The 12181-nt window shown below is 49.2% G+C and overlaps 1 protein-coding gene across 2 annotated transcripts in view; it reads left to right on the top strand.

Moving 5' to 3' along the window:
- Nucleotides 1-9903: 9903 nt before the first annotated feature.
- Nucleotides 9904-12181, top strand: part of Rbm19 (RNA binding motif protein 19) — an 80932-nt gene continuing 78654 nt past the window's right edge. The window contains exon 1 of one of the 2 annotated variants that reach the window (XM_075982052.1): nt 9904-10051. In XM_075982052.1, coding sequence (XP_075838167.1) covers nt 10016-10051 — 36 coding nt within the window. In that variant the 5' untranslated portion in view covers nt 9904-10015. The remainder of the gene's footprint in view (nt 10052-12181) is intronic. The other variant, XM_075982059.1, reaches the window with a different exon arrangement.

Raw genomic sequence — 12181 nt, forward strand, 5'->3', positions numbered from 1 at the left:
AGGGCCCATAACTTCACACCTGAGAGGGCGCTTGCCCCTAGGGGAGCTGGAGAAGTGCTTCTCTGCCTACTATGGTTCCCTGGCCTCTTCTGGTGTTCCTTTACCAGGGCCCACACCTCTGGGGACCATGCCCTCCCCCATCTGAGTCCCTTCAAGTCCTTGGCGGCCCATCCCTTACAAATCCTGCCATCCCCACCCTGCTGGCTCCCTGGCTTCTTTCAGTCACTCGGTATTCCAACCTATTCGTGTTTGCAGAAATATTGACCAGCCAACTGGAACCAAGCGAGTCCTGTGTTGGTCTGGATCCTTCCAGGGAGAAAGAGGCCGTGGTTTGCACTACTCCGCGGTCCTCTTGCTCTCCCTGGTGGCGTTAGCTTGGAATTGCAGACATCTTTCCTAACAGCCTTCCTCCCAGACAGGACGAACCTGGAAGTGTAACAGGGAGGCAGATAACCAGACAGAAATCCAGACCAAGCCAGTGGCCGGTAGGACTCGGTGCTACAGCCCTGACCAAAGCTCCAGGCTGGGCAAGCTCAGCCCTCCATAATTGCACGGCTATCCCTGGGCTTTTGTGAAGTTTGGGAGAGCTAGTCTCTATAGCCAATGCTTCAAAACACCAGTTTGTTGTTAACTGCTGTTGGCTTTGTGATAACAGGTGTGTGAATACATTCCCTCTGGTTCTCATGTGCGCACACACTCCCCTGAAGATGAGTGCTTAGCAGTCTTGTTTTTCAAACGAGGGATGAAGTTTTCAGAGTGGGTGACTGACCTGTTCAAGGTCACACAGCAGAAAGTGTCCAAGTGGGAATTTGAAGCCGGGTTGGGTTCCTCTCTGCTCCTCTCCTGGAGAGTGTTGAGCTGGAGGGAAGGGGGAATGTGGCTGTCACAAAAGTTTTAAATAACACCTGTATCTTTTTCTTTCTTTCTTTTTTAATGTTATTTGGCCTTTGTTAGTATTACTGTTATATCTTTTTTAGAAAAGATTTTCTTAATATATGTTTTTATATTTATCTATTTATATAATATTTTATGTACAGTATATATTTATAAATGTATTTATGTATATGAATATTTATTTATAAAAATTTACATATACATACAGTGTTCTCCGCATGTGTGCCTGCAGGCCAGAAGAAGGCACCAAGTATGGGTGCTGGGAATTGAACTCAGGTCCTCTGAAGAGCAGCCAGAGCTCTTAACCACTCAGCCATCTCTCCACCCCTGACACCTGTGTCTTTAAGAGTAGAAGCTGGGACCTCCACAGAGAGGGAAAGCTGCTGACTTTGCAGATGGAAGGAATGCAGCCCCCAGGAGTCATGGGAAAAGCTGGGTGAGTGAGTCCCTAACCCCGGCACCTGGAAGGAGGGCAGATCCCTGGAGCTGAGCTCTGAGAGGTTAGGCAGCCTTGCTGAATGGGGGGAGGGGGAGCGGGGAATCCCTGGAGTAGGCAGACTAGCCAGCCTTGCTGAATCTATCTCAGAAACAAGGGAGAGAGAGATTCAGAAACACACGGACATCTGTGTCTACATGTGTGTGCCCTTGTGCATGTTCACACATACACACACACAGAGACACAGGCTAAATAAGCTTCAAGTAATATTAAGCATCCCAAGGGGTCTCGGCAGCCCCTCTGGGGGTCCTGGGGGGTCCCAATCAATAGGACACACAGCAACACGGGAAACCAGGAGCTCCTGTGTAATCCCTTTCTCCATCCTCCAGAGCCAGAGGTTCTCAACCTTCCTAACACTGCGACCCTTTAATGCAGTCCCTCATGTTGTAGTGCCCCAACCATAAAATTACAGTCCTTGTTACTTCCTAACTCTGATTTTGCTACTGTTATGAATCGTGATGTAGATAAACACCCGTGTTTTCTGATAGTCTTAGGTGCCACCTGTGAAAGGGTCGTTCAGCCCTGCAGAGTTCATGACCCATGGGTTGAGAACCACTTCTCTGGCCCCTTCAGTGCTTGCTTTTCCCTAGATGGGAAACCAGCCCCCTCGGGACTGGTTCCGGTGCCTCAGGGTCCCGAATTTATGCAGGAACCAATCACTGTGGCTGGAGCTGCCGAGACCACCCTGGGTTGGTTTTGTTTTTAATTCCTGAGGCCAACCTGGGGGTTCCAGGTGCCCCCCCAAATTTAAAGTGGTAGGAGGAGAGGAAAAGAGGGGGCAAGGGGTAGGGGGCAAGACAGGAAGTCAGGAGGGCAAGGAGGACACAATAAAGCCAAGGTGAGCAAGCTTATTAACGCACGGGGACAGAGGCCGCGAACAGAGCAGCCTTCCGGACATGTGGCAACCATATTTCCCCGACCAGCGTAGGGACATGGGGTTCATAAAGAGCATTCCATTTTTTTAATGCCTTTAAAACACCTTTCTGAGTTGAGCCGTCTCTGGGGGGAAGCTATATTTAGTTGTGTGTTTTAATAACGGCAGTTCATGAAAAATAATAAAAATCAAAGTCTATGAATCTGGGACCTGGGGAGTCGCCTGTGCTGCCCTTTAGTTAAAGGCGAAGCCCCCAGAGTCCCCCCATGAAGACCGAGCCAGCCTATCCTGACAGGGTCTTGGGGTGTGGTCACATCCCTCCTTGTTTAAGGACATTTCCGTACATTAAAAAATGGGGCAGAGTCAACAAACGACTTTGAAGCACGGTGACCCCGAGTGGTCCCCAGAATTGAAGGTATGTTTTAAATTAAAATAAATAATCATAGTTCACATGTGATAATTGCATTTTCTTGATCTCATGCATGTGTGTGGGCGGTGCCATGGCGTGTAGGGAGTTTAGAGGACAATCCCGGTGTCTGTCATCCACCTTGCGTGAGAGGAAGTCTCTTTGTCATTCACTGCTTCCCTTCCAGAAATTCTCTCCTGTCCCCCTCCCTGAGAGCCTTGGCATGTCTGGTCCTCGAGCTTCCCCCGCGGGCACTCTGCCCCGGAGCCATCTCCCCAGCCTGATAGCGGGGTTCATATGTAGGATGCGGTGTAACCTTTGATAGACGTAATGCTCTCAAGTAAATCCCCCTGTCTACGTGCACTGCTTGGACTTGCCTTTGAGCAGAAGCTCCCTCCTCAGAGACTCTGCAGCTCACCAAACCTGAAATGGTTCCTCTGCCCTTTAGGGGAAAGTCATTCAATCCAAGTGTTAGTTTGTTTTCTTGTTGTGTGACCAAAGGCCTGACGATCACAACTTAAGGCATCGGGAAAGCAGCAAGGGTTTGTTTGACACCGTTTGAGGGTACAGTCCACCGTGGTGGGGAAGCAAGGCGGCAGGACTGTGCGACAGGCAGCCTCATTGCATCTGAGGTCAGGAAGCGGAGAGAGATGAATGCTGGGGTCCCAGCCCCTGGAATGATACCACCCACATTTGTGGCTCTCACACCCTCAATTACGTCTTTCTGGCAATTAAATCATAGCTACACCCCACGAGTGTCTCCTACATCCAGCCAAGTTGATAATCTTTGCTTTTGTGTGTGTCCCCCCCGTGCCTTGGGGATGGTTTCCATGATCATCACCGCCAACTGATTCCGTGCTAATTTCAGTATAGCTCTATCCGTATGTCGTTAACACCGTCATTAATTTTAAAAAGTCAGAAGTTGTTTTCTGTCAAATCGCTACGTAACATAAACGACGTCTTCTTGGGGCTGAAGCAATGGCTCAGTGGTTAAGAGGCTCGCCCGAAGCCGGGCGGTGGTGGCACACACCTTTAATCCCGCCCCAGCACTCAGGATGCAGAGGCAGGTGGATCTCTGTGAGTTCAAGACCAGCCTGGTCTAGGAGAGCTAGTTCCAGGACCGGAACCAAAAGCTAAGGAGAAACCCAGTCTCGAAAAATCAAAAAAAAAAAAAAAAGTATCTGCTGGAGGACCAAATTTAGTTCCCAGCACCCACCCACATCCGATAACTCCAGGGTATCCCGCGCCCTCTTCTGGCCACTGGGGGCACTGCACTCCCATTCTCTTGCACATGCACAAACAAGAAATATAAATAAATACTTTTAAAAAGATGCGTTCCTCTTCCACACCACTTTCTCTGTCCCCTTTTCAGAAGCACCGCTCACTGTCACCTCCTCATGGGCCTGTGAGATCATCTTGGCTAATGTAATTGGGGATTTTTGGCTTTGGTTTTTTGTTTCGTTTTGGGTTTTTTGTTGTTGGTTGGTTTTTGAGACAAGATTTCTCTGTGTAGCCCTGACTGTCCTGGAACTCACTCTGTAGACCAGGCTGGGCTCGAACTCAGAGATCCGCCTGCGTCTGCTTCCTAGTACTGGGATTAAAGGCGTGCACCTCCCCCCCCACGACTAATGTGATTGTTAAAGGTTGAATATAAACCTGGCAGTGGTGGTGCACAACTTTAATCCCAGCACTCAGGAGGCAGAGGCAGGCAGATCTCTGAGTTTCAGGCCAGCCTGGTCTACAGAGTGAGTTCTAGGACAGCCAAGGCTATGTGTAAAGACCATCTCTCAAAACAAACAAACAAAAAAAAAACAGGAAAAAGGGTTGGGAAACACTTAGAAATCGATATCCTACTAGCTCTAACATTGAGAGCCACATGGGGAACCTTATTTGGAAACTGGGTCTGAGAAGTGAATGAGTTAAAATGGAATCATTGCTTCCCCTGGGGAGAGGGCAAGGTGTGGTCTCACTGGGCAGAGGAGACTGCAGTGAGATGTGGGGAAGCTGAGGAGTGCCCTGGGAGGAGGGCTAAGTGTGAGGTTGCCGTGGCAACGGAGACAGTGTGTGCCCTTTCTCCTTGCCATCACCCCCTACACTAGAAGGACAATGCACATGACAGATTGTACTTGGTTTGCTCCCATCCTCTGGCGTATCTTAGAGGTTGTGACCATTCTCCAGTAGCTGGTCCCTAGTCGACCATCCCTGTTCCTTCACCCCGCCTTGTACCCCCTCTACGTATTGCCCCTATCCCTGGTCAATGTGGCGGGTTGAATGAAGATGATCCCCATAGGTTCATACGTGTGTACGCTTTGTCCCCAGCTGGTAAACTGCATGGATAGATTAGGTATGTCCTTGTTGAGGTATGTCACTGGGAGCAGACTTGAGGATTTGAAAGCCTCCAGCAGGCTCAGTGTCTCTGTCTCTGTTTCTCTCTGTCTCTCTGTGTCTCTCCCCTGTCTCTCTCTGTCGTCTCTGTCTCTCTGTCTTTCCGTCTCTCTGTGTGTCTCTCTCTGTCTATGTCTCTCTCTGTCTCTCTCTGTCTATCTCTCTGTCTCTCTGTGTCTCTCTATCTCTCTGTCTCTCTATCTCTCTGTCTCTCTGTCTCTCTCTGTCTCTTCCTCTGTCTCTCTGTGTGTGTGTATCTCTGTGTGTTTATCTATCTCTCTGTCTCTCTCTCTCTGTGTATCTCTGTGTGTTTATCTATCTCTGTCTCTCTCTCTCTGTGTCTCTCTGTGTGTTTCTCTCTGTCTCTCTTCTGTCTCTGTCTCCCTCCCTCCCTCCCCCTCTGCCTGTGGATCAAGATGTAGCTCTCACCTACCGTTCAATCACCATGCCTGCTCGTGTGACACCACACCCCCCACCATGATGGTTACGGACTAAGCCTCTGAAACCGTAAGCCAGTCACTAATTAAACGCTTTCTCTTTATCCGGGTTGCCTTGGCCATGGTATTTCTCCTTAGCAATAGCACAGTGACTAAGACAATCACCAAGCCCTAGATTCTGGTTGGGTTGCCCAGTGTGAGGCTACAGTGGGAAATGGGGGGAGCAGGCAGACTAGACATGGCCTTTAAAACAGCCACACCCCATGTAGCTCTGTGATGGCCCCACCTCTCTTCCCACAGCTCCTGGAAACCACCCCAGCTTCCATGGCCCCTGCCCTGGCCAGTGCATTTCAGAGCCCAGTTTGTGGGGGAGGGTACTGATGGCCTCTGGGCTCTAGAGCATGCTGTTTCTTCTTCCTAAAACATTCTTTTATTTTAGATGATGTGTACATATGTGTGTCTGCCTGTAGTTTTGCACATATGAGTGCAGTGCCCATGGCAGCCAGAAGGGGGCGCTGTCTCTCTCGGCTCTCTAGTGAGACGCCTGAGATTAAGATGTCCTCAGGGCCACACCCCCTCTCAAAGCTCTCTGCACACCTGGTCTGGTATCTGGAGCTGCTGTGCTTGTCTTAGGTGACAGCCACCCCATATCTGCCTGCTGCTAACTTCACTCCCTCAGAGACAAGACATAGCCACCTGGCTCTGCTCACAAACCTTCCAGATGCTCAAACTATGCCAAGCTCTTCCTGTGATCAGCATTCCATAAACAGCTGTTGGCGGCTCACTCGGCTCCTGGTGGGGAGCTTTGCGAAGGTATGAGCAGGCTGCCTGGCTATAGCTTGGAAATCAGCTGAATATGTTCCCTGGAAGCAATGCTTTAAAAGATTCCCGAATGTGTATATGTGTGTGCACTTATGTATGTGTGTGTGATGCATGTGCGTGCATGCACGTGTGTGTGCATATGTAGTACATGTGCGTGTATACTTGTGTGTGTGCATGTGTGGCACATGTACGTGCATACGTGTGTATGTGGGGAGAGAGAGAGAGAGAGAGAGAGAGAGAGAGAGCTCTAGAAGACAACCCTAGTGTCATCCTCAGGAATATTGTCCCCCGCCTTTGCAGGGTCTTTTCTGTCCTGGAACTCACTAATTAGTCTAGATTGGCTGGCCCTGGAACCCCCAGGATCCACCTACCTCTGCCTTCTGCTCCCCAGCACTGAGTTCTATCAGGAACTACCACAGCTGGCATCTGTACGTGGGTCCTGGATCTAACCTGGGTCCTCATCCTTGCAAGGCAAGCACTTAACTGACTGAGCCTTCTCCCCAGCCCCAGCAGTGACTTCTGCAGCTTTAAGTTCCTCTGGACACACAAGCTCCCTGCACCTGGCACTCAGCAAGGAAGATGTTGCTGGTCCAGGCATTGTGCTGGAGCCGGTCTTGGAGAGCAGGGATGGGGAGAAGGGAGGAGAGGGTGGGTTCAGAGACAAAGATAGCCACCTTCACCAGCCAACAGGGAGATCCAAATCAAAGCAAGAACAGCCAGCAGGACAGGTGTAATAAAAAAAAATGAAAATGGTAGAACAGGAAATGAGAATTTTTACACGCTACCTTAGAAATATGACACAGTTTGAAAAACTATTTTTTTCACAAGTTCCTACAGAATTACGTGTGTCCAAGGAATCCCACCCCAGTACCGTGCCCGTGAGAAATGAAAACATGTGTCCACATAAAGACGTACACACAGACGATCTCAGCAACATAATTCACACAGACCGGACCCATCCGGATGTCTGAGGCTGACGGGTGAATACACAAAAGTAGCAGGGTCAGACATTTAACACTAGTCAGGGGAAAGAAATGGAACGAAGAACAATTCACCCAGGGACGTGGATGAAGCTGGGAAACAAGGTGCCAAGGGAAACGCGCCAGGAGGGGAACGCGGCCATAGAGACTCTGCGGACATTCTAGGTTCTGAGTGGGGAGGAATGATGGCAGGTGCTGGGCTTCTGGAAGAAAAACTAAGAATGTCCTGGTACTTTGCTTGTGTATGATTTGTGTTTCAGATTTGGTGTTTATATGGTGTTTATGTGTGTGTTTGTTTCTTGTTTTTTTCTTTGATTTTTTTAAAAAAAATCCATTTTTTTTTGGAGTTTTTGTTTGTTCTGTTTGTTTGCTTTCTACAGAGAAAGAGAGAAAGGGCTGGGAGTTTAGTTGGTGGGGAGTTGGGAAGAATCTGGGAGGAGTCGTGGGGAACCATGATCAAAATAGATTGCATAAAAAGCAGTTTTCAATAAAAATTTTCTAAGGTTGTGACGCGTGAAAGATTGTCCATATACTAAAGACCATCAAGTCAGACACTTTTATTTTATTTTGTGTTTGGTGGGGTGTGTGCTATCACATGTACGTGGAGGTCTGAGAACAACTCGCTGGCATTGGCTCCTTCCCTCCACTATGAGGTACCAGGGAGTAAAAGGGGTAAAAATTCAGGTTTTCAATTTTGGCAGCAAGCTCCTATGTTGCCAATTGGAATCCTACACTTTGAGTAATTGTGTGACATGTGAACTGTATCTTAATAAAGCTGCCAACAGGAACAAAGGACATGGGGAGGTGGGGTGAAATGTCTTTTCTTCCCCAAGACAGGGTTTCCCGCGTAACAGCCCTAGCTGTCCTGGAACTCGCTCTGTAGACCAGGCTGGCCTCAAACTCACAGAGATCTGACTGCTGCCTGCCTCTACCTCCTGAGTGCTGGGATTAAATTCACCACTGTCACCCACCTGGTGAATGTCTTTTAGAAGAAAATTGCAAAGGCTTTATGGGAAGACGCAGGGTTCAGCTGAGGCATTGTGGGTAATGATAGTAGATGGTGCCCTCTCTGTAGAGAACCAGGAGTCTCCATTTAAAATCTCCCGTGCCTAAGAACAGGTCCAGAGAAGGCCTTGAAATGCAATGGGACATGTTAAGAACTGAATAGGATAAAACCCGTCTAACTGCAGCAGGCACAAAGCCCACAGAGGCAAGTCTGGCCAAGAACTCAGCCCTGAGGCTGGCAGGTGAGGGGTTAAAAGGGTTCCCCAGAGAGCAGTGGGATGCCTGTAAGGTTATAGGCAGTTGGTAATCATTGTGAGGCTCTACTTAGCACCTACCTAGGTGGCTTGACTCAAGACCACCATTCAACAGGTCCTCGTTCACCTGCCTGCAAAACAGGGCTGTTGTCGTCAATGCTCACCCTATAACAATATTCACAGTGAAAGACCCTCGACGAGGACCTCTTTTCGGGAGGAGACCTCCCCAATGCCAAGGAACAGGCCGAGACCACATGGATGCAAATCGCAAGAGGTTTATTGTGTAGACACAGGTACCTGTAGGCATCAAGATCTCTCGGAAGATTTGAGCACCTGCCAACTGGAGGGCGGGCTTTTTATAGGGAAGAGCAAAAAGCAAGTTTACAGAAGCAAAAGCGTGGTTATCGGTCGACCGGAATGAGGCAGGGGCATGAATGGTTTCCTCTCTCAGCATGGATGCCTGGCAACAATTATCCTGTTCCTATCTTATAGCTAACCTGCTTTGTTGACATCCTATCTTATTGACATCTTGCCTTGCAGTCTTCCTATCTCTATCTCATAGATCTCCTGCTCTCTCAAGCACATGGGATGTTCTTACGGGAGCAGGCTGGCTGCTGATCCGGAGAATTTTTTTAAAAGCAAACAGGACGTTCCCCCAGGAGCATGCTAGCTACGGGTTTTGAGGAGGGGGTCTGTAGGGTCTTTCAACAGAACATGCTCAGTCATTGAATCAGTGCTTGGCAGTTTCTCTATATAAAAAGGAAGCAAGGGGGCTGCTGAGATGGCTCAGCCCGTTAAGGGGCTTTGCCGCCCAGCTTGACCATCTGACTTTGATCTCTGAGACCCACTGCTAAGCTGTCCTCCAGCGGTCACATGTGAACCCTGGAATATATGCACATACACACAGACACATACACATATATACATATACACATATATATTCATATACACACATATATGCACAATAAACAAATGAATTTGTAATAAGGGTTTGTTTTGTTTTTTCTTTTGAAACAGGGTTTTTCTGTGTAACAGCCAGAGAATTCTCTCTGTAGACCACACTTGCTTCGAGCTCCACCAACCTCTGCCTCTCGGGTGCAGTGTGAGCATCACCAGCCGGGGGAAAAAAAAAAGTCTTTCTTAAGCAAAAATTCCTACTCTTTCTCAGTCACCCTACGGGCTTTCGGCACCAGCGCCCCCTGCCGGCCTTACCGAGCATTGTCATCGCCAGGACTCGGAGGAGAAACTGCGCCTGCGCAGAAAGCTCTCAGCGCTCCTTCCCCTCCTGAGGGCGTGACTTCCCTGGAGACGCTTCTGTGAGGCCACGCCCACTTCCGGGCGGAATCTGGTGGGGGGCCACGTGACGCGCCAAAGATGGCGGCGCCCAGTGAGGTGGCGTGAAAGTTGTGGGAAGTTGGTGTGGCGGGGTGCGTGAATCAGAAGCTTGGAGGACCTGGGAGCCATGTCGCGACTGATCGTGAAGAACCTCCCTAATGGGGTGAGCAGGAGCCGTGGGAGAGGTCCGGAAGTGAATGAGGCGGGAGGATGGAGGGGTTCTTAAGTCTGAGGCAGGACTGGCACCCGGTAGCAGGCATTCGGTAACCGCGTGCCGTGCGGGGTCGAGGAGGAAACCAGCGCGCTTATGTGGTGACAGGCGACCAGGTGGCCACTCAGAGGACCCTTCCTTGTGGTGGCGGTTAATTTTGGTCAACTTAACACAAGTCGGAGTCACTTAGAAAGAGGGAATTTCAGTTGATGAATTGCTTCCATGTGATTGCCCGGTGGACAAGTCTGTGAGACGTTGATGGGTGATTGACGTGGGAGGGCCTAGCCCGCTGTGGGTGGTGTCACCTCTGGGTAGCATAAAATGCTAGCTGAGCAAGTAAAGTCTGCAGAGTTCCTCCGCGGTCTCTGCTTCAGTTCCTGCCTTGGCTTCCCTGGATGTGTGACTGGGACCTGTAAGCCAAATAAGCCGTTGTCCTCCCTAAGTTGCTTTTGGTTTTGCTGTGGATGGCAACAGCAGGAAGCAGACCAGAACACTTACTGTTCCACTATCACGGAGCAAGCTCAGCTCCAGACTTGTTTCAAAGCCAAGTGTGGTGGCACACACCCATTGTCAGCTTTCAGTAGGATGGCAAGCGAGAGGCCAACCTGGGTTACATAGCAAGATATGGCAAAATTAAAGAAGCAAACAAATAAATAAATGAATTCGTTTGGGCTGTTGGTGGGGCCACATGCCCCTAGAGCAGTGGTTCTCAGCCTTCCTAAAGCTGCAGCCCTTTAATACAGTTCCTCATGTTCTGGCAAAAGCCCCTCCACACACACACCATAAAATTATTTTGTTGCTCGTTCATAACTGTCATCTTGCTACTATTGTAAATTGTAATGTAAACATGTGATGTGTAGGATATCTGATACACATCCCACAAAGGGGGTTGCAACCGGTCGAGAACCACTGCCCTTGAGCCACACCCGGAAGTCTGGCCTGTTGAGAATAAAGCATCCAGCTGTCTACACCGTGGGACATTTTAGCCACATTATAGTAATAACATGTTAATTTCCCATCACTTCCTTGATAAAGTGGTTGAAACAACATTGGTTTTTTGTTTGTTTGTTTGTTTTGTTTTGTTGTTCGAGACAGGGTTTCTCTGTAGCTTTAGAGCCTGTCCTGGAACTAGCTCTTATAGACCAGGCTGGCCTCAAACTCACAGAGATCCGCCTGCCTCTGCCTCCCAAGTGCTGGGATTAAAGGCGTGCACCACCACCGCCCGGCGGTATTTTGTTTTTTTATTTTTATCATCTCAGAAGTCAGGGAGCCTAATGTCAAGGTGTTGTCAGGCACTGACAGCTGGCGGGGGTGTCTAACCTTTCAACATGACACACCATGGCTGCCAGCGGATCTTCTTAAGGTTCTTCAGCATGTTCTGTCCATTGTCCTCTGTGACTCTGATTCGCTTCTGTCACCCCATCTTCTGATTCTCTCCCACCATCTAGTCTTCCTCACTCTGAGCCTTCGACCTCACTGATGGCATTGGAGTACCAGAAGAGAGATCCAGGATGCTCTACTCCATTGGGATTTTGGTTTTGAACCACAGTCTTTTTAGGCAGTGGTAGCGCGCGCCTTTAATCCCAGCATTTGAGAGGCAGAGGCAGGAGGATGCGAGTTCAAGGTCAGCCTGGCTACAGAGTGAGTTCTAGGACAGCCCAGCCAAGGCTATGCAGAGAAACCCTGTCTTGAAAAACAAAATGAAAGAAAGAGACAGACAAACAGAACCTTAGTTTGTAGCCCAGGCTGACCTTGAATTTGCCATCCTCCTGCCTCTGCCTCACCATACACAACTTCATCTCAGGATTCTTTTCTTTTTAGAGAAAGGGTCTGGTTAGTAGCCCTAGCTGTCCTGGAACTTGACATGTAGATCAGGCTGGTGTGAAATTTAAGAAATCTACCTCCTAAGCCTCCAGAGTCGTAGAATTAAAAGTGCACATCACTATCCCTGGCTTCATCACCAGGGTTTAAACACGTCTGCACATCTGAAGTGTCCCTTTTGAAATACCGGGGTGTGGTGGAGCATTTCTGTTGGGACTGGGAAGGGAGGCAGATGGATCTCTAGTTAGAGCCCAGTGAGGG

This window comes from Microtus pennsylvanicus, chromosome 1, assembly GCF_037038515.1.
Source record: "Microtus pennsylvanicus isolate mMicPen1 chromosome 1, mMicPen1.hap1, whole genome shotgun sequence".
In the NCBI taxonomy this organism is placed as follows: domain Eukaryota; kingdom Metazoa; phylum Chordata; class Mammalia; order Rodentia; family Cricetidae; genus Microtus; species Microtus pennsylvanicus.